At 28.7% G+C, this 23,938-nt stretch overlaps 1 protein-coding gene across 1 annotated transcript in view; it reads left to right on the top strand.

Annotated features, from left to right (window-relative positions):
* The window catches only part of LOC111620638 (mitochondrial import receptor subunit TOM70-like), a 56,895-nt gene that overhangs the window by 29,316 nt on the left and 3,641 nt on the right, over window positions 1-23,938 (top strand). The window contains exons 2-6 of the mRNA XM_023362612.1: window positions 4,692-4,865; window positions 11,981-12,107; window positions 14,845-14,954; window positions 20,113-20,240; window positions 22,817-23,021. Coding sequence (XP_023218380.1) covers window positions 4,692-4,865; window positions 11,981-12,107; window positions 14,845-14,954; window positions 20,113-20,240; window positions 22,817-23,021 — 744 coding nt within the window. The remainder of the gene's footprint in view (window positions 1-4,691; window positions 4,866-11,980; window positions 12,108-14,844; window positions 14,955-20,112; window positions 20,241-22,816; window positions 23,022-23,938) is intronic.

Raw genomic sequence — 23,938 nt, 5'->3', positions numbered from 1 at the left:
AAACCAGGTTAAGGCTTGGGGATTTCTGCAATTGCAATGCTATTAATTACTTACGAAAAATCCTGAAGAAGAGAGAAAAGCAATCGACATTAGACAGATTCTTTAACCCTTTCAAACAGAAAAAAAACACGACTAATAAAAACGCAAGACTATGTATGTATGTATTTTTATTATCATCAATACATATAAATAAAGGTAGTAAGAAAGTATATATTTTTTTATTTTGGGGGGTCTCCAGAACCAATTAATCAAATTCCCATAGAAACCTATGGTAAATCGATAATCGGTTAACGAACAATTTGGATAGCGAACAAAGTCTTGGAACGGATTATGTTTGTTAACGGATTATGTTTGTTATTAACACTGTATTATTTATGTAAATTATGAATCTGTTTGAGATTGATTTTTGGAGAAATAATGTTCAGCTGCTTCCCTACTTATGACCATTCAACTTATGAATATTCAGATTTATGAACAATTTGACCATATATGTAAAATTTAATTTCACATGGATTGTGAAGGTCTCTTATTATTCATGGGGTGATATTAGTCTTTTTTTTTTACCAGTAATAAATAATACATTTTTAATAAATAATTAATGTGAACTTATTTCTATTGTGTATTGCCATTTTTTGTTTTTGCACAAATCCTGAAGTTTTATTGCTGCTTGTGAGGTGTCATTGAAGTTGGTAATATTGGAGTATGTGTGTTTTTTGCTATTGTTTGCAATTTTTATAAACTTTTATAATTTAGTGCTTCAAAAATGCATTCAATATGTAGTAATAAATTTAGCAGTGGAGATAAATGCAAGAAGTGTTGCTCTATTACCATGGAAACTAAACTGGACATTATAAAACTAAGAGCATTAGATGAAAAAACTGCATTTGAAACACTTGCTACTAAGAAGTATTGAGCAAGTAAATGAGCATAATGTATTTTATTAAGTACATTAGAGGATCAAACATTAACAATAAGTTATTCTGTGTACAAGTGTACTTTCTAAGTTAGTTTTTGACTTATGACAAAACCTTGGGAACATAACCTATTTGTAAGTAGAGGGAGTACTTCTATAACAAGAAATAAACATTAAAAGCAACAATACTGATTGTAATGACAAATGCATTTGATAGCATTTTTTAATTTTCTGGGTATATCATCATAAACAATGATTTTAAAAAGTATTTTGAATGCTTAATTTTATAATAAAATTTTTTTTTGAAAACTCTTCTAATATTTCAATATTCAAATTTTTATTTCTCAATTAAATAAGAAATTAATGAATTTTTATTAATTACTTCATAATGATTTGGAAATTTGTCATTGAGAAATTTAACATTTGGAAATCTGTTATATGCTTGAACATTTCGACTTTTTTTATTGTTTTCTTTTGTGAAATATAAGCTGAATAAATAAAATTTTATTGCGTTATTACAATAATAAAAATTATATAAACAAATTCTGGGCTATAAACAAAAAGAGAATTTGTTATATGGTTAGAGTTATGCTGTAAATAAAGAAACTGTTGCATTGATTTAGTCAGATTTTTAAAATTTATAAAAAGTGGAAAAATAACTTGTACAAATTATGAATTGGTTAATTGTAAACTTTTGTAAAAGTTCAGTATTGAATTATATAAGTAAATATTTTTTATATCTAAACATTCGGTTCTCATATATATATAGGAATCAGAGTTGCCAATTTTTGGGGGTCAATTTCTCTACCCCCAAACACCTGAAGTAATTGCAAATATCTTATTTGAAAGATAATTGTTTTCTTAGATAGTGTGCAAAATTTCAAAATTTTCTATAAAGTGGTTGCTGAAATACAAGAAATGGAAAAATTGCCAAAAAAAGCTGTATTTTCTTTGCCTTTTTCTTCATCCAGCTATGCAGATGTTCATAGAGAAAAAACTACTGGGTCTAGAAAGCTCAAATTTTAAACTTAAGTCTTTCTTTTTATCAGTGAGGTGCTCACCAAACTTCCAGGTCAATAGGTCAAAGTTCACAGGGGTTTCCCATAGAGCTAATTTGGTTTTACAACTTTATACTTATAAAGATAAATTTACATGGAAACAAATGAATTTTATTCAAAATGTTACTCAGAATAAAAAAAAGCTAAAATAAATGCCTGTTAAAACTTTTTATAAGGATTTTTCTAAATGGTGTATTAAAAGCATTGGTTGGTAACATGTTAGTTGGTGACACATTCAGTTGGTGCCGATCAAAATTGATATTGAAAACATTTAGTTGGCATCATGTTTGTTGGTCGGCAACACATTCAGTCAGTGACTAATGCAGCTTACATGTTGTAAAAAGAATAAAGCCAATAAAGTATATGATAAAATTACTAAAACAACTGATGTTTTAACTCCAGGTTTGTAACTAGTATAAAACTCAAGGAATGAAACTTTTTAGTTGTTAAAGAAAGAAAAACTTGTCTAAAATTTAACAATAAAATGTTTAATATTAAATTAGATTGTAATAGTATCAGATATAAATGATTTTATAAATGAATGCTGCTTTTTAAATTTGATGATTAGGAGAAAGTGATTAAGTTGTGGAAATGTTCTTGTTCTATACATAAATTATGCACAAGTTAGCATATGTGATTATGACTCTCATGCTGATATAACTTTAAAATTATCCAAAAATTACTTTAATTTATTGATATTTGTCAATAGTGATATGAAAAATAAATTATTTTTATATATATCAATACCCTGAAGCTAGATGTAGTGATACTAAGCCAAATGATTACCATAATTAATTGGGATATTATTATGCTATAATTAATAGCTCAATTAATTTTGGTTATAATTTGGCTTAAATTCTTTTTGACCAAATCTATTGCCATTATCAAATTTTTGAAGTAGAATTTATTTTAAAAGCAAATAATTAATGTATAATNTTTAAGAGTTTTATAATAATAATTTTTTAAAAATACATTTATTTTAAATTCATTTTATACAAATTTATTGTTTTAAAAGTTTGAATTACAGGTATCTCTTGCTTAATGCAGGATTTGATTAATACATGAAATTAATTGTGGCAATCCCTTTATATACGTGGCAGAAGTTTTAATTAACGTGGCTTTACCAGCTTCTTTATTTAATATAGATACTGTATTTGATTAATTCGATTTTGATATACATTGTTACATTGAGTGATTAATTAACCGCATTAAACAAGGAATACCTGTACTTCTACTTGCAATTGAAAGTATTAGGTCTACTGGAAAGTTCTGTCCATTTTTAGAATAAAACGAAATAATAAATTTTTCATACGTTGAATAAACTTTATTGAATAATATAATTTCCATCATTATTTATGACTTCTCGCTAGTGTGATGGCAATTTGTATATCCCATTTTTAAAAAATGCCTTATCCCTAGAGGCGATAAATTGAACCAGTGCTTGTCTGATATCTTCTTTGTTTTTGAATTTTTTGCTCTGAAAAAAATTTTGTAAGGACAGAAACAAGTGATAATTAGAGGGTGCTTGGTCCGGGGAGTATGGTGAATGTGACAGAATTTCCCAGCCTAGCTCTGCGAGTTTTTGACGAGTCCCCAAAGCAGTATGTGGCCTAGCATTATCATAAAGCAGTATGATGTCCTTCCTATTGAACATCGCCGGCCTCTTTTCTTGGAGTGCTGTTTTTAAATTATCCAATTACTAACAGTACCTCTATGAATTTAGCTTTTCGTTCAGTTTTAACAGTACTGTTTCAAATGTATTGATTCTCGAATTTCCCACCATATACACGACATTCTCTTATTCAGGCTCAACTTTGGTTTGAAGGTGGAGAAGCACGTTTTCCAGATTCACAATATGCCCTTTTCCTTGTGATGTTTTCATAGGTAATCACTTTTCATCCCCAGTTATCATCTGGTCCAAGAAGGGTTTGATTTTGTTCCATGCAAGCAGAGATGTGCATATTATGACTTGATCATTCAGATTCTTCTCACTTAACTCATGTGGCACCCATCTCGAATATTTCCACACCAATCCTAGTTTCCGAATATGATTTGAAATGGTTTGTTGAGCTGAGTCAAGCTTTTCCGCAATCTCTGATGTTGTCAAAAAAGAATTTTGCTCTAACATGATCTTGACAATATTGTCGTCAATCAAAGATGGTCGCTCAGAGTGTGACTTATCAGAAAGGTCAAAATCATCTATTTGAAATTTTTTGAATTATCTTCTGCATGTTCTATCAGAAACTGTACCTTCACCAAACAGTTTCAATAAATTTCTACATGCTTCTGGAGCATTTCTTTCTGGTTGGAATTCGTACAAAATACAGTGGCATAAATGAACTTTATCAGTAGCCAAGTGTATACAATCGCATCTCACTTAATACTAACATGAATCATCTTCATTTTAGTTCATTTGCTAGGTCAGTATGTATACATTCAGTGATAAAAAGAGAAAGCCAAATATGCATCAAATGAATATGCTCATGGTTGTTGAAACTTGTAACTGAAACTGACAGAACTTTTCGGTAGACCCAATATTTGTGTGTATCTGTAGTTGTGTTTACTTTTGTCTCATTTATAAAATCATGAGTATTAATTTGCTAATTATATATGATGCAAAATAAAATGAAATTTTATAACAATGATGTTTTAAAAAAATTAGCTATCTGTCTAGTAAATTAATTTTTGAAAATAATAATGTGAGTACTTTTTTAATATAGGATCCATATGAAAAGGCTAAAAGTTACAAGAATAAAGGAAATAGATTTTTCAAGGATGGAAAATATGAAAAAGCAATAGATTGTTACACAGAAGCTATAGAGATTTGTCCTCCTTCAAAGATAAATGATATGGCAACTTTTTACCAAAATAGAGCAGCTGCTTCAGAAAATTTGGTAAGTTTTTTTCACTTGAATTATTTTAATTAATACTTTTAATTAATGAAAATGAAAGTTGTCTTTAAAATTCATTATTAATTAATGATGTGAGGACCAGAATCTATTTAAACATACAAAACTTAATAACTAAGACTAAAAATTGAAATGTTAACTTTGTAAAATGAAACTTTTACTCTAAAAAGAACTAATCACAGACACCTCCAACCAAAAGGAAATATTGTCTTTAGAAATAGCTAATCAGAGTAATATGAAATCATCTGTGGATGATATATACCAGATGTGGCCAAACTTTTATCCCTTAGGGGCTACTTTTTTGGTAAAATATAGTCTGCGGACGACTATGAATATGGGCAAACAATTTTAGGATTTTTATATGCGCATGCGTTAACATTCATTTGCATTGTTCATTGGGATAAATACAAACAGTATGGGTACGTTGCACAGACAGTCTATTATTGTAAGAATAAATTATCAAATTACGATTTTTAAACATTAATTTAAGTGAAAGCAAATTGTTCAACTTTAGCTTCGTGGTCTACTTTCAAAACCTTTGCGGTTGACTGGTTGACCGTGGTCTACGTATTGGCCATCCCTGATATATACCCTTAGCTAAGAATCATCAGATAACAGTTTGGAACAAAAGAACACTTTAAGAGAAGCACAGAGGACAGTGATTAAGAGAAGTACAGAGGGAGTAAGAAGTAAAGAGCTTATAGAAGAAAAGTGTAAATTGAGAAAAATGACACAAGATCCTACAAAAAGTGTAGATCTGAACTATCGGCTCTCTGTGTGATCTGAACTATCCTATTTACATGCCAAATGTAAATTTTGTAAACATACTCACATCGCATTGTAATAAAATTCTGTTAATCCAAAATTTGTACAGTTGATTAAAAAGTGTTAATGTAACTAGCAATTATTTATTGTGACATTGTCACATTGCAGGGCTGCAATTTTTAATCATTTTCCAATTTAAAAAATCACTTGATTTCTGGTTAAGACAAGTTTGTATATAGTTTATCAGGGTCTCCTGCTCCTAAAATGCAGGGTCTGCATTTTAGTGGGGCCCTTGTACAACATTACATCTCCTGATAACAATGAAGTCATGCCTGTCATCTGTCTAACTCTATACTAGAGAGAATTTTGAATTGAAATTTACTTATTTTTACAAATAAGCAGAAAAGTCCTGAAAGATAATTGATATCTTCCCCAAGTTAACAAATATACAAACATCAATTAAATGTAACAAATAGAGGCAAAAAATAACAATTTAATAAAATTCAAAATTGTATAATGCATTTTTACATTTTAATTAAAAAATAAGATAAATTTAGAAATAAAAATTATCAAAATTATTTAAATTTCAAGAAATATGGTAAAAAAAAAGGACCTTTGAGATACATTTAAATGAAAAAATGGAATGAACACACAAGATGAAGGTTGTAAGTTTTTTGAAGGAACATGTAAGAATAGCCAATCATAATAAATAAAACCATTAAAAATTTAAAGTAAGTAATTGAAATATGTCGTATGCTGAGAAAACAAAAGAAAAACCTAATCTAATCCTTGCAAATTTAGGATTCTGAGTGTATGGTAAATTGCATAATTTATTAAGAGATAAATAAACATTTTCTAGAGCTCTAGCAATTTTATCCAAAAGAGAAGACATGACTGTAAACCAAATGGGTAATCCATAATCAATGCAAAACTGAAAATTAGTCAAACAAAAGTAGCTCTTAATGCACTTTTAGATAAGATAGATTTATAAAATCTCTATAATATTTCATTTCTAATAGCCAAAGATTTAACTATTTTTTTATCACTGGTTTTTAAAAGTAAGTTTAGTATTAAAGGTTATTCCCAAATTGCTGAATGACATGACATAATTAACAGGAGTGTTTTCAATGTAAAAAAGTAGGTAAAGAAGGATTGCAAATTAGGGCAAAACACATAGCCACAGTTTTTTGTATATTAATCCTGAGATTAGTTGAATTAAGTAGATTTTTTTTAGTAAGCAAATATAAGACTAGGATTTTTAGATTGGAACATATCAATTAATGTTGTCGGCATAAGCTACAATGTGAGATTTAAGATGGCAAAGAAGATTGTTTATATATATTGAGAAAAAAGACCACTGAGAAAAGACACTTGTTGAATACCACATGAAGGACTAAAATTAAGAAATTCAAAATTGCCTATTTTAATTTTACATTTTTTAGCAAAAAGAAATTATTAAGTCATGAATGAATTGCTGGGTTGATGTTATATTTGTAGAGCAAGTCAAAAAGAATATTTGGTAAAACAGAATCAAAGGCACTGCTAATGTCAATATATATAAAATATTGCTTATTCTCAAAGCTATTAATGATAAAAGACAAAGTCTGTATCAGATTTGTAGTTGTGGAATGATGGCAAATACCACAATGTTGAAAATGCAAAAGTTTATTTTTCAACGAAGAATAAATTTTATGATATATATAGATTTCAAATATCTTTAATATGGCAGGAGAATGCCTAATAGGACAAAAAGTATTTTTATCTCTTTTAGGAATTGGACTAATTATCAAAGAAAGCCATTGATTTGGAACAAAGCTTGATTGAGCAAAATGAGTAAAAAGTTTATAAAGAATTACTGCTGAAATAGATTAAAAGATCTAAAGAAAACTGTGGGAATTTAATCAAGACTAAATGTAGAAGTGTTAAGTAAATTAATAGCTTGAGAAACCTCAGTAAACAAAAAGGATATTGAATATGAGTCCAAAATGAAGGTAAGCAATTTAAAATCATTGTTGGGAAGAGTTTTGACCAATTTTTGTTTACAGTCTAAATATATATTGTATATCTGATTATCCTGAATAAAGACTTGCAAGCATTTTTCTTTGAAAACTTAGAAATAAAACTCCAGAGTCTTGATTATATGCAAATGATCAATTATTCTATTAAAGTAGTTTAAAAGAGACAAAGAATATTCTTTATAATAATGTTTTTGAATAACTCAATGTTAATAAAAGATTCCTTGGGTTACTAGATCTCTTCCATTTACTCCATTATTTTCATTTTGGAGTAGATTTCATGACTTTTTAGATGACTAGAAAACCATTTATATGAGGAGACATTAATTTTACTGAAATTGCATGACTTTCAGTAAAGAGAAGTTCATATATAACTAATTGGGGCCTCCAGCCCCAAGCTTTTCATATCTGGTCTCAGTTTTCATCTGTAACTTTGTTCTCAAGATTGATGGAAGACAGACAATGACAATAGGAATATATAGGTCTGCGATTTTTTTTTTTAATTATTATATACAGTGGGTGATCGGTTAACGAACAGATCGCATTACGAACAAATCGGATAACGAACACTTTCGCGAAAGATTTTTATGTTCGGACAACGAACACATGATCGGATAATGAACACCCCACAGAACAAACACAAGAAGAAGCGACTTAAAGTAATGAATACCGATTGGTCTTCCCTTGTCTTCGGGCAACAATTCGAAACTTTTCGGAGTGTGGGAGACGTCGACATTGACGCTCAAGCCGATATATACCAATCGGATATTATTCCTCCGAACTTTGAAACTCTTCCTTGTAATTTCAGCCTTTTATTTTTCTGACAAAACAATTATTTTATGTATTCGTGAGACTGTCGGGTAGGCACTCGTTAAGTTTTGCGTCTGTTTTTCTTTTCGAAAGGTGAGAGTATAATAGCAAAGGTAGAGAGTGGGCAGAAGATGCCTAATGTTGCTGGGCAGTATGGCGTAAACAGGTCTACAGTAGGCTGAAGTTCAATCTTATTTAAGAAACATACTGTATAATCAAGAAGACTCAAGCAGCTAAAGGAGTAACAAAAATCACATCTGAGAAATAAAGAATATCGAACAGTTCATAATGGAACACGAAATGGATCTGACGACAGAAGAACGCCAAGAACTCTTGAATGAAGAACACCAAGAAACTCGGCGAGATATGTTTTCTTCTGAAAAAGAGGATTAATGCCGATATCTTATATTAAAGATCCTTTGAAGAAGTGGGAGGATGTCAGAACAACGGTCTTAGAATGGCATCCAAACCAGGTTAAGGCTTGGGGATTTCTGCAATTGCAATGCTATTAATTACTTACGAAAAATCCTGAAGAAGAGAGAAAAGCAATCGACATTAGACAGATTCTTTAACCCTTTCAAACAAAAAAAAAACACGACTAATAAAAACGCAAGACTATGTATGTATGTATTTTTATTATCATCAATACATATAAATAAAGGTAGTAAGAAAGTATATATTTTTTTATTTTGGGGGGTCTCCAGAACCAATTAATCAAATTCCCATAGAAACCTATGGTAAATCGATAATCGGTTAACGAACAATTTGGATAGCGAACAAAGTCTTGGAACGGATTATGTTTGTTAACGGATTATGTTTGTTATTAACACTGTATTATTTATGTAAATTATGAATCTGTTTGAGATTGATTTTTGGAGAAATAATGTTCAGCTGCTTCCCTACTTATGACCATTCAACTTATGAATATTCAGATTTATGAACAATTTGACCATATATGTAAAATTTAATTTCACATGGATTGTGAAGGTCTCTTATTATTCATGGGGTGATATTAGTCTTTTTTTTTTACCAGTAATAAATAATACATTTTTAATAAATAATTAATGTGAACTTATTTCTATTGTGTATTGCCATTTTTTGTTTTTGCACAAATCCTGAAGTTTTATTGCTGCTTGTGAGGTGTCATTGAAGTTGGTAATATTGGAGTATGTGTGTTTTTTGCTATTGTTTGCAATTTTTATAAACTTTTATAATTTAGTGCTTCAAAAATGCATTCAATATGTAGTAATAAATTTAGCAGTGGAGATAAATGCAAGAAGTGTTGCTCTATTACCATGGAAACTAAACTGGACATTATAAAACTAAGAGCATTAGATGAAAAAACTGCATTTGAAACACTTGCTACTAAGAAGTATTGAGCAAGTAAATGAGCATAATGTATTTTATTAAGTACATTAGAGGATCAAACATTAACAATAAGTTATTCTGTGTACAAGTGTACTTTCTAAGTTAGTTTTTGACTTATGACAAAACCTTGGGAACATAACCTGTTTGTAAGTAGAGGGAGTACTTCTATAACAAGAAATAAACATTAAAAGCAACAATACTGATTGTAATGACAAATGCATTTGATAGCATTTTTTAATTTTCTGGGTATATCATCATAAACAATGATTTTAAAAAGTATTTTGAATGCTTAATTTTATAATAAAATTTTTTTTTGAAAACTCTTCTAATATTTCAATATTCAAATTTTTATTTCTCAATTAAATAAGAAATTAATGAATTTTTATTAATTACTTCATAATGATTTGGAAATTTGTCATTGAGAAATTTAACATTTGGAAATCTGTTATATGCTTGAACATTTCGACTTTTTTTTATTGTTTTCTTTTGTGAAATATAAGCTGAATAAATAAAATTTTATTGCGTTATTACAATAATAAAAATTATATAAACAAATTCTGGGCTATAAACAAAAAGAGAATTTGTTATATGGTTAGAGTTATGCTGTAAATAAAGAAACTGTTGCATTGATTTAGTCAGATTTTTAAAATTTATAAAAAGTGGAAAAATAACTTGTACAAATTATGAATTGGTTAATTGTAAACTTTTGTAAAAGTTCAGTATTGAATTATATAAGTAAATATTTTTTATATCTAAACATTCGGTTCTCATATATATATAGGAATCAGAGTTGCCAATTTTTGGGGGTCAATTTCTCTACCCCCAAACACCTGAAGTAATTGCAAATATCTTATTTGAAAGATAATTGTTTTCTTAGATAGTGTGCAAAATTTCAAAATTTTCTATAAAGTGGTTGCTGAAATACAAGAAATGGAAAAATTGCCAAAAAAAGCTGTATTTTCTTTGCCTTTTTCTTCATCCAGCTATGCAGATGTTCATAGAGAAAAAACTACTGGGTCTAGAAAGCTCAAATTTTAAACTTAAGTCTTTCTTTTTATCAGTGAGGTGCTCACCAAACTTCCAGGTCAATAGGTCAAAGTTCACAGGGGTTTCCCATAGAGCTAATTTGGTTTTACAACTTTATACTTATAAAGATAAATTTACATGGAAACAAATGAATTTTATTCAAAATGTTACTCAGAATAAAAAAAAGCTAAAATAAATGCCTGTTAAAACTTTTTATAAGGATTTTTCTAAATGGTGTATTAAAAGCATTGGTTGGTAACATGTTAGTTGGTGACACATTCAGTTGGTGCCGATCAAAATTGATATTGAAAACATTTAGTTGGCATCATGTTTGTTGGTCGGCAACACATTCAGTCAGTGACTAATGCAGCTTACATGTTGTAAAAAGAATAAAGCCAATAAAGTATATGATAAAATTACTAAAACAACTGATGTTTTAACTCCAGGTTTGTAACTAGTATAAAACTCAAGGAATGAAACTTTTTAGTTGTTAAAGAAAGAAAAACTTGTCTAAAATTTAACAATAAAATGTTTAATATTAAATTAGATTGTAATAGTATCAGATATAAATGATTTTATAAATGAATGCTGCTTTTTAAATTTGATGATTAGGAGAAAGTGATTAAGTTGTGGAAATGTTCTTGTTCTATACATAAATTATGCACAAGTTAGCATATGTGATTATGACTCTCATGCTGATATAACTTTAAAATTATCCAAAAATTACTTTAATTTATTGATATTTGTCAATAGTGATATGAAAAATAAATTATTTTTATATATATCAATACCCTGAAGCTAGATGTAGTGATACTAAGCCAAATGATTACCATAATTAATTGGGATATTATTATGCTATAATTAATAGCTCAATTAATTTTGGTTATAATTTGGCTTAAATTCTTTTTGACCAAATCTATTGCCATTATCAAATTTTTGAAGTAGAATTTATTTTAAAAGCAAATAATTAATGTATAATACTTTATGAATTATTATATACTAAATTTCAAAAATTATTTTTTAATGTCACTTATACATTGTCATTGTATAATTTTTAAATGTATTAAATATTATATTAAAGTGTATATGTTTAATATTTATATATTTTTTTTTCAGAGAAATTATGAAGAAGTCATAGAAGATTGTTCCAGAGCAATAGAATTAAATAAAACATATATTAAAGCATTGCTTCGGAGAGCTAAAGCTTATGAGGCAACAAACAAACATTGGGAGAGTTTTGAAGGTAAATTTATATTTATTAGCAATAAAGATTTTAATTATTTTGTTACTGTTATCATTTAGGGCTTATCATACATGGAGACTGATTTTTAGATTTTTGTTTTTATTAAACATTAAAATACAATACTTAACTAGTATGACCAGAGGCACCTCTTTGATGCCTCGTCAAGACTGACACCACCATGTCTCATTCAACATGGAAGCCGTTATGGTGAATGGTTCTGGGTTTGCAAGTAGGTCACGCGAGCAGCCACATGCGTGAGAGATTTCAGATGGAGTATGTAGAGACAGAGCAACAGAAGTAGTGCACTCGACTCTAGGGTTAAAAACAAATAACCATTTAATAATCACAAAAAAAGTTACATGCTACATATATTGTAATATCAGATTAACTGACCTATCTAACAGGATGGTGGCGAGAGAGAGTTTACATTGGATTGTGAATTGAGATAAATATCTGGTGGATTGTTTAGTTGTCATGTTCCAACTACAAGAGTATGTCTTTGGTAGTAGGGTTGTTGTGTGGACAGTTCAATGATCAGAACAATTCAGAAGTAGGTGATATCTTGTGATGGAGATTTGGCAATATCTGTTAGTGGGCAAGATGATATCCTCATCCATGTATCTTAACAGGTGATATCCATTGCTGGAGGAGTCTTTGTATGCAGAATAGATAAGGTATCCATTAATATAATATAGGAGATCCTGAGATCCTACTAAGTTAGAGGCACTGGTGACAACTCTGTCATTCAGCTGTCAATTCTGATATATAAACGGTAACGCCCGGCCAAGAGGTCAATGGATCACAGGAAAGCATTGTTTTTCCATTGAGAAAATGTAACTTGAGATGTTCAACAACATCAGTTGTCCAAATAGGTATGATGAAATCAAAAGAATATTTTCATTAAAGTTTGGGGTCTCACACTAGTTTTACAATAAAATTCTTAACTTCAAATTTACATCCTATTAATATGCATTATGCCCTCATTAGTTTACATTTTGTAGGTTGTTCTATTATACAAACTAATATATTTAAAATTCTAGACATATTTAAAATAATCATGTTGAACATATTTAAAAAATTCAAACATACACTAAACATTACATATGTACTAGATATTGCTAAAACACTAGTTTACCATCAAGAAATCATCAATATAATTCTTTGTTTTCATTTCACCAGATTTTCTCATTCATCTTCGTATCATATTTAACATGGTTTTTTGCATGCCAGTTATCCATACCAATTAACATTTATTAAAACTTCTGTGCTAATAATTCAATTCTTTTATTCCCAAAAAAGAATGAATAAAACTACCCTTTCAGTAATTTACAGTAAAGTCACTTGAAGCAACTTTCAACCATTCATGAGAAAAATGAGTTCAAAAATTTTCTGTTTCTTGTTTATATTATATGACTACTACTATATGTTAATAGTGGTGTAACTAAATGGATAAGGTGTTTATATACTATACTGTATGTTGTAAGTTTGTATCTTACTATTTTAAAAGTTTTTCTGTAAAGTGCAATGTATATTTTTAACAAAGAAAAATTATTAATTTGTCATTATAACATTTATTTATCAAGCATATGGAAAGTTTTTTCCTTGTCTAGTCTTGAATTATTGGTGTAGCAATGTGAGCAGGTTGAGGGTATCATGATATAAATTAGTGATTAATCACAATTATAATAAGTAAAAATGTTTGTATTATGTGACACTTGTTTATGTTGCTATACCAACTTGCAAGGGAGATTTTTGTTATTGTATATTTTTTCTTTGTGTCTTTCTGGAAATATAATGTTATAATAACAAAATACTAATTTTTTTGTTAAAATTAGAAAAATACTTCTCACAACAATTTACTTAAATGCAGATTAGAAAAACTTTTAAAAAGTAAGATTGAAACCTACAGCACAAAGTATAGTAGATGAACACCTTATCCACTTGGCTAAGCCATTGTTAACATGTTATCCATGTAACTTGGAAAATTTTTAACTCATTTTTCTTGTGAATGCTTGAGAGTTGCATTGATTAGTTTGCTGTGAATTGCCAGAAGGGTAGTACTATGATATATATTAAACTCATTGAAATAGGTGGTGATTATATCTGGTGTTCTCCCTGTCAATTGCATCAAAATAATTTTGAACATATCCCAGTTCATTATTTTGGAAAATAGTATAATTATTTAATATTTTTTGTGCTGCAATTTTCAAAAATTGTAGACCTATAAATTTCCACTGGTGTTTGCGTTCTTCCTTAACCTTGAGAACAGAGTTAGATGAAAGTCAAGACCAGATATCCAGATACAGAAAGCTTAGGTGCAGGAGAACCTGATTAACTATAAAAAGTGGAAGTTACATTATTTCAGTTTGAAAATTTTCTCTTGAATGAAGTTAGATAATCAGCATGACTCCATTGTTAACAAGAAAAGTATGATACTAAAATTGTGAGCTTGTGATGAAAAATTGCAGAGTGGCATTGTGATGATGTCACAATAAATAAATACTCCCTATTTAAATTTTTACAAAAATTTTTATTCATATGAAACCATTGTTTAAATGAGATTTTTAAATTAATGACATGTGTTAAAGTTTATAGTTTTTATTTGAATTAAGGTTATAAAAGTTAAACTTTTATAATCTTAATTCAAATAAAAACTTTTTTATAAAATGTTTTTATTTGAATTTTATTATTTGATTTTATTTGAATTTTTATTTTATAAATATTGTATAATTTTTAGATTTGACAGCTGTCTGTATATTAGAAAATTTCCAAAATATGAACACACTTCAAACAACTGACAGAGTTTTGAAGACTTTAAGTAAAGCAAAAGCAAAAGAACTAGTGAACGTAAGTCATTTAAATTACTTGTTTATGACAGAATAGTAATAATGTGAATTAATTATTTTAAGATGTTTTAAGTACAGTGACCTCTCAGTTGTATGACTCTAAAGCAGGGCTTTTTAAACTATGGGTTGTGACCCCATTTGGGATCACTTAGCAAAATCTTGGGATTGCGAGATTTTAATGCAAAATGTTGAAAATAATTTGTGAGAGTTTGAAAATGGCACGCTTTGTGTCATAGGTTTCGTGAGTTGCGCTTTGTGTCACTTCTGGTGCAGCGAGACAACGATTCAGCAACACTAATTGTAGTGTGAACTAGTGTAGTGTTGTCACTTTTCAGTGTATTCAGTTGTCTCTGTACCATTGTAACACAAGAGTGAACTGTGGTAGTACACCATTATTGTTTTTGCAAATTTGTATATATCTTTATTTTATATTTTTTGCGTCACGAAAAAAATCACAATCATAAATGGGGTCGTGAATAAAAAAGTTTAAGAAGCCCTGCTCTAAAGGGACCAATGATAAAAGTTGTATAAGGGAGAGAGTTGTACAAAAGAGAAATTGACCAACATGAATGAAAAATGTTAAAAATATAACTGCAACCCTTTCAGTATTGAATACCACAGTTAGGAGCATTATTTCTTTTAAATTCAAAATAGAAAGTTAAATCTGGAAATGTTGCTACCTATGCCACCCAGAAATTAAAGTGCATATCCAAGTTTTGCTGCAAAAGTGGGTCTGCATGACCGAAGTACAGCCATTTTTTTTTTTTTTTTTTGTTAAAATCTGCATAGAGCAGAAACTGGAAGTACATGGATTTTGGAAATTTCATTGGCCATCCAAAGGTTACTTTGACATAGTTAGTTAGAATACATATCAGGAAAGGTCAGTTTGTCAAAATTTGAAAAATATGCATGTAAATGACCTTGGTCTGATGCAAAATTCATATAAAAATTATTAGTCAATATATACCCAGCAACAGCTTTAGGGGAATGCAGCAATAGTCTGAACATACATGACTATGGTTGCTAAAGGGATTTATTACATTACCACTTGTTTTATCTAAACATATAGCCAGCAGCCATTTTTTTTCTAAAAACAGATATTATATTTAGTATGATAATTCTCTCTGCTTTCTTATCTTCCTGGGCATCTGTTTGACCTATGGCAAAGTGATCTCACTCTGTTCTTATGATTGAGAATCATGATGGTAAAATAAAGGGAAAACACATTAGTCTGAATAGATGTAGATGTAGAACTGAGAGTTGTTAAAATGAGAGATTTTAGACATTATCTTCCATAGGCTTCAGCCAGGATCAGTAAAAAATATACTCACAGTTAAGAGTATCACATAGTGAGAGGTTGCTGTATTTCATCTAATGAAAAATAATTGCATGATTTTAAAAACTTACTATTAATTTATGAAATAATATAAATAAATTATCTTAAGTTTTCTTTTATTTTGTAAAACATTAATTTATTTACATATAACAGACTTATTTTTTCTTGTTTCTTTAAATTATGAGAGGAAAAAATCATTACAAAAATAATAAAACTGCATTATTAATCAATAATTGTAAAACAATTAATTCTAAAAAGATAGAGATAAAAAATGTTTAAAAAACTTATTATTGCTGTAAATGATATATTATTAAAAAATGCTGCATTATATAAATCTGCATTTATCAGATTAACATTCTGATATAGCATGATTAATAAAACATTAACACCTTTATTCTTCATCTGCAGTAATATATGTCATTGCAGTTTTAATCTCAAAACTTTAAAATATATTTTTAAAGTTATTTATTTACATAATCCATTGTTAAAACATTAAATTGTAGAGGGGAGAATTAACTTTGTGTCATAGGTTAATATTTTGATCTTTAACAAAAATGGTGTAGAAGTTTCAATTGTTCAACTAAAATTAAATATTCAATTTTTTTTTAACTTTAAGATTATTGGTTTCTAATTTATATGGTATGTAGTGATTTTTTTTAGGATGATTATTGTTATAAAAAAGATGGAAAAATTTTAAATTTAAAACAGCAGTTTACAATTGACTTATATCATTTTATTAATTTTATAAGTCCCAGTGAATTCATTCACCAATAAAAGCTTAAAACAATTCATATCACACTGCACAGATGTTTATTTTTGTAATTAAAAGGAATTTATTATGTTAGTGTGGTTGCTTAGATCATAAAAACATATTAGAAACTCAGATTTTGAGAAAATACTTTATTAAATATGTAATTTATAATCTTCAGAACTTTTGCAACACAGTTCTTTGAACTTCATTCAATATGTTAAGATTCTGTAATAACTATGGAATAGCATCACCTTTTTTGTTTTGTAAGAGTTCAAGGCATTGAGATGTGGAAGATACAAACTTATGCATAAGTTACAAACTTATGCATAAGTTTGTATCTTTACAAGTTTGCATCTTCCATGCCCCAATGCCTAAAATTTTTTTCCATTCTTTACTTAAATACATACAGTAGACCCCCCTATAATGCAGGTTCATATAATGTGGATTTGTATATCGTGGCGAAAAAATTGCGACCATATTCGTATAAAGATGTTAAAAGAGACTCGTAAAATGCGGTAAAACGTCATCGCCGACTCCTGTCGCGACAGGATTGGTCGAATTTGGACCAATAGTGGACGAGCAGCCGAACTACTTACACACTACAGAGAGTTGAGTTTACTATTGTCTGTACAGTATATAAATTAGGTACTGTAAGTCTAATACACTACTGTAATTTTATACATTTCTTGTGAAAAAAACATTTCTTATTCAACAGCCATAAAAATTATTTCTATTAATGATGTCTCCAAAGTTCAACGAATTTTTCGCAGAAAAATAACTTATTAGAAAACGCACCTGCCATTTGGTGCGCTGCTTTTGCAACAAAAACAAGCTTAAGCAATGGTGTCGTCGAACGGTGCACACTCAGTAAGTAATACTACAATTTTTTGTTTATAGCATAGTTTATACGGATTATTCCCAAAAAATTATACATGTTTTGGAAATGTTGAGTCAAATTTGTCTAGAATTGATTAATTTTATGGAAGAAAACCTATCAAACAGCTGTAGTCCGTAAACTGCACACGTGCCAGGCTGTGATTGGCTCATGTATTCAAGGATTCCTACAACGCAAAATTCTTATAAAGCGGAACGTATCTACCATGTTATAGGGGGGTTAACTGTACATAATTGTTCTAATGTATATGGACTGCATTGAGTCATCTTTCTTTTCAAAAATTGCCATACCTTTTCTATCATAGACAGATCCAGGCTTGATCTTGACCAGGAGAGTATGTATATATGATTAGACTGTAACCAAGCTTTGGTTTTTCTAGCATTGTGCAAATGGATGCTGTTGTGCTTGAAAATACAGTCTTGTCTTTGGAATAGTTTGCATTTTGATTCACATAGATGTTGCTGAAGGATTAGAATACAGGCTTCAGAGTTCACAACACTATTACAAAAATGCAAATCCCAACTTCCTCTGCACTCATGTATCACCAAATCATTAAAGATTATGGCTTTTGAACTTGTCTTGAATAAGATGCTGGATTAGCTTCATCTTTAGTGCAAATGACTTTCTTGTCTATATTCCCATGGTTTACATGAAATGTTGATTTATCTGATTAATGTATTTTCTTCCAATTAGCATTTGATCACTTCAAATGAGTTCTGGCCAAAGCTAAATGTCTGCACTTGAATTTATGAAAGGTTTTCCCTTGGTTGTACAGCCTATATTTGCATTGTCAGATATATCTCCACACTGCATTCAGATAATGAGATATTAACTTTCCCACTTTGTCAAGTCTGCTGCAGAAACTTGCCTGCTTTGGGAAATATAGTATCAAAAGTTGACCATAGTCAACCATAGTTGTCTGAAACTGAGTAGTAATTTTCTTCCTAAAGCTTTTTCTGGACAAGTGTTTACCTTTTCTTGAAAATATTTTATGATTTCATGGACTGTTGAGTTATCTGCATGTCCTGTACAATACTGTTGAAAGACTTCTGAATAATAATTTTCTTGATTGGTTCTGGTACTGCCATACCTCTTGCCATTTTTCACAGACGTTAATATGAGCAGTTAAAGTTGACTTGCCTTTTATATGCTAGATATATAATATAAGAAAAACTATGAGAAATTCCAGAAAATTCTGCAAAACTTCTTTCTAAATGAACTTCATTGCATTGTGTTGCTAGGTAGTTGCAAGATTTGCATATTATATTTTAGCTATGTATTCTGAACCAATGACATCCGAGAGTAAGTTATTGGAATTAGAAATTTCAAAAGGAATTATTAATAGCACTTGCTTTAATATATATGCAAGAGCTTTTAAGTTCATATAAATTTCTGAAAGTTTAAATGGTGAATGAAGTTCATTGCAAGCAGGGTTGTAATATCTATTGTAATAATGTTGATAGAATTTTTTCCTGTTGGAATTTATCATTAGTTGATAGAAACAAATGTATCTTAATATATAAAAATTATAAATTAGTTATACTAAAAAATATTAACTTTTAATTTGAATTAGTATTGAATTCATTCATCATTTAATGTTAATCTGTCATTTTTTATTTTTTTCCAAGATGATATAAATAATAATTTTTCATTTATTTTAAGAAGTGGTTATTTACTGCATATAATTTGATTACTTTAATAATATGGATTATATTAATTATACAAAGTAGTTATTAATTAATCTCAGGTTAGTTTGAGTTCTGTCAAATAAGATATAATTATTTTTAAAATGTTTCTGATAAAAAATTGGTATTCAAATTTTAGAATTTGCACAAAATAAAGATAAAATAATGGGATGAGTGAAAAATTGTAAATTTTTAAAATTATTTCTAATACATTATTTTAAAAATATAATCAACTTTAATAAAGTCATTATTCATAAAATAATGATTTTATTCAATTTGAATTAAGTTTTATTGTAATTAAAATATGCAGAACTTAAATAAATATTGCTTATATTTGAAAGATAAATATAAAATATTTACTTATCATATCATGAATTATTAAACAAGTCAAGAATTAAATAAATTAAATTTCTTTTTAAATATTAAAACAGAATTTGGCATAGATTTCTGATAATTAAATCAATAATTTAAAAAATTATCTTTATTTTTTAGACACAACCAAAAGAACTGCCTTCAAAACATTTTATCACTAATTACTTTATTTCGTTTTGTGATGATCCTGTATTAAAAGAAGTTTTGGAATATAAAAAGCAAGAAGGAAAAGATCCATCAAAATTAAGGTATTTCTTAAATTAATTATTTTAATGATTAAAAAAATTGAAGTTATACTACATCTTTTGCTGTTATTTTAATTCAGTACTGTCTAGATGCATATTTTATAGCATTTTATATTATTTTTGTAATATATTGCTGAAAGAGATTAGTCAAAATTTAAAATATTTTAAAATTTTCCTAATGTTCATTAAACATTTGGTTATTATAAAAAATTTTTGGGTTTATTTAACTAATTCAGGATAGGTAGGCTCTAAAAGCACCTTTTGTATCTTCAGCAGTAAATATATTTTTAATAAATACTTTTTAAAATTTGAGCAATTAATTTATTACAATTTTTATTTCATTAAATTGGTTCTACGTTATATCTTAGTACAGTATTATAACAACAAAAGCAATTTTTTTGTAGCTAAATTATTTTTCAAATACATGAAAATTAATTCCTATGATAATTATAATATAAAAAATATCTTATAAAATTAACTAATATTATGGTGCAAATAGTTTTCATATATTTAATTAATTTTAAACTGTAATTATAAAAACATTAAAAAGTTAATTTTTTCTTAGTAAAAATTCCTAAATGAAAATTCGGGAACAAGTGGTTAAAACTTCACTCTATTGTTAATTATAAAAAAATTATTCAAAATAATTTTATTTCATTAAGGAAAAAATTTTATATGTTTTTGTTATTACAGGTTAAAATTTTATTTTTATATAAAAAGTACAATGGTGTCTTATACTTCAAATTTAATTCAATCTGTGTATTGTTTAAAGTCTGAATCAATTTTACAATTAGGAACAATGGAAAAGGAATTAATCTATTTCCAGATCCTGAACAATACCCATTTTGATAAACTTAGAAAACAAATGATTTAAGATAAAAATATCACAATTAAATGCCCTAAATAATTAAAATATGTAAACAATAAATAAAATATCTTAATACTGTGTAATAAAATGAAAATTACATTTATTGTACTTTTATGAGGAGTGGTGACCTCTTGTTTCTTATTAAAGTGATAAAATTGTAGCTCTGAATGAGATTGGGACCAAAAAGAATAAAAAGTCAAAGGAACCTGGGGTGAGATATATTCCCCAAAATCAGCCTATAAACACATAGTAGGCTTAATGGAATGTGCAACATGACTTTGTTCAGGCCTCAGAAGTAATCAGTGCAATGGTATTTCTTGTATTTATGAGCTTTTGGGCATCTCTAGTAAAGTAGAAAATACTTTATTTTTAGCATTGTTTTGAGAAATAGTTCTGGATTGTTTCACTTTAAAATTTTATTCCATTTACCACATAAAATTTCAGATATATCCCCCAAATTATTTTGTAACAGGTCTTGTGTAGAGTATCAATTTCTTTGAATTTTTTTATTTCTATGGGCATGGTCTACAGCTCTGATAAGATACCAACCATTCATTTAGAGCTGTTATTTATTCCCTTTAGCCACATTTGCTGCTTTTATTGCTTCCTTGTTCTTAAGAATGGTGCACACTGTTGACTTTGGTATCTTAAACATGAATGCCAGATCTGCCATATGTATACAGTTTTCATGCTTTGCAGTAAGTTCCCTTTTTACCTCAATAATTGATACTACAACTCTTTGACTTTGTTGCTTTCACATTCTTCTTGGATGCCATGGTTAATAGGTAAGGGTTATATCAATAGTCAGAGTGTAAAAGGGCCACTTTGTATTGATTTTGAGTTTACTGCAGTTATAAGTCTTCACTAAAAATAACATACTTTTATCTTTATCACATTAATGTCCTAGACAAATCAATTTGCATCATTTTTATCAGAAAATCCTTCAGTTTCAACTATATTTTCATATAGTGTGTAAAATATAACTCTCAATCTGTTTCATTACATAAGCAGAAAAACATCATCATAACATTCTAAACTACAAAGTTTTTTAGTTTCCCAAAAGTTGACTTTTTTGACTTATGCCCTTTTATTTTCTGACCCTTCATATATCACTAGGCAAGTGCCAGCAGATTGTATCTCAATTTTGAACAATTTTACAGAAAAGTCAGAAGAAAGTTTATACCATATAAAAACTTTATATTTAATATATTAAAGTTGAAACCATATAAAACTTTAATTTTTGTTATATTGACTGAATTTTTTCAATACTAACTTTTCATTGGAGGTTTTCATTGAAAATCTTGTTTTTGTAACTTTTAGTCACTTGTCAGTTAGAAGAAAAGTGACATCTGACCTTATGGCATGGACCTGATGATATATAACCAAACATTTAAAAGTAAAGCAAAAAAAAAAGTACTGAAAACACATGAGTGTAATGCAAGAGAAATGCTTTCATAGAGAGAGAGAGAACTTGAATGCACAACAGATAGCATTCATGAAGTGAGTGAATTTGTTTGCTATATGTGCAGTTTGAACTTAGAGGCATCATTTGAACCCCAAATTTGAATTTTTCTCAAATTTAGAGTTCAAACTCTGGAGCATTTGAAGTATGAGGTGTCATTGTATTTGAAAATTTTATATAAATATAAAAATTATTATTTGAATATATACAAAAAAATAAGATGGAATTATTAAATTTTTACTTTTGTAGGGGCTATGAATTAGTAATACATTTATTGGCTGAAGAACAATATGAAGAAGTTATTCCAGCTTGCACTGATGAAATTGAAAGAAATGGTGAAAGATTAGCAGAAGCGCTTCTTGTACGAGGCACTTTTAATTTATTGAAGTGTGATATGGAAGCAACCAAAAGTGATTTAACAAGACTGGTAGAAATGAAAGAAGCAAATGTTAAGGTAATTTAATAAACTTAAACTATAGTAGAGCATCGATTATCCAAATACCAATCAATTAAAATATCAGTTAACCAAAAGCATTCCAGTCAGCAAATTCAAATTTCTGCTAGTGCTGTGGCACTGCAATATTTGGCTGTGTCTTAGACTACTCCAATATTATTTATGTTGGTATGCATTTAGCTGGCAGCACTGGTGCAACCATATTGTATCATTAAAAAAAAATTTTTTTATTTTGCACAAACAAAATAAATATATTGAAAAAAAAAATTATATTTCGGAAGTTACTCTAGTATCAAAAAAAGTTCTGATTCAGGACGACGCACGTCGAGAGGGTACTTAATTTAATAAGGATGTGCCAGTATTTGAACGAGGCTTTTTCCCCCATTATCAGTGGTGTGTTTTGCTTCAGCTTGTCGGAGAATATAGCCCAAGCAGCTGACATATATGGAAAAATCAGGGCTGTGGAGTCGGAGTCGGAGTTGTGGAGTTTTGATGTTTTAGCAGGAGTTGGAGTCGGAGTCGTCAAAAAATCCGCTGACTCCGACTCCTATTTACTTACCAGCTTGTTATGTATATAAAACGGAAAAGTATTGGAATCGTGTCAAATTTGACCCTCCAAGTTTTTTATTTATTTTTTATTTTTTTGCAAATCCACACGTTAGGAGACCTCCCGAACCCTCTCAAAAAAGTCAATAAAGGGGAAAAATTCGCGCGCGCGTGTGTGTTGGCGTCTAATTTGTTTAATTTCTTTATTTTCTGTTCTGAGATATTAAACAATATCTCAGAACGAGTAAAGTTTAAGAAACGAAATGTGGCACTGTAGCTTGCGTATAAAGGGGCATTAATACTATTAAATTTTGGTTCTTAATTAAAGGTAGACAGGGTGAAGACATAAAAGTGGTCATGTGTCATATCTC

Source organism: Centruroides sculpturatus, unplaced genomic scaffold (genome assembly GCF_000671375.1).
Source record: "Centruroides sculpturatus isolate CEXI.00-Female unplaced genomic scaffold, Cexi_2.0 scaffold198, whole genome shotgun sequence".
Taxonomy (NCBI): Eukaryota; Metazoa; Arthropoda; class Arachnida; order Scorpiones; family Buthidae; genus Centruroides; species Centruroides sculpturatus.
The sequence above is the reverse complement of the archived record's forward strand: the minus strand, read 5'-3'. Positions and strand labels throughout refer to the sequence as shown.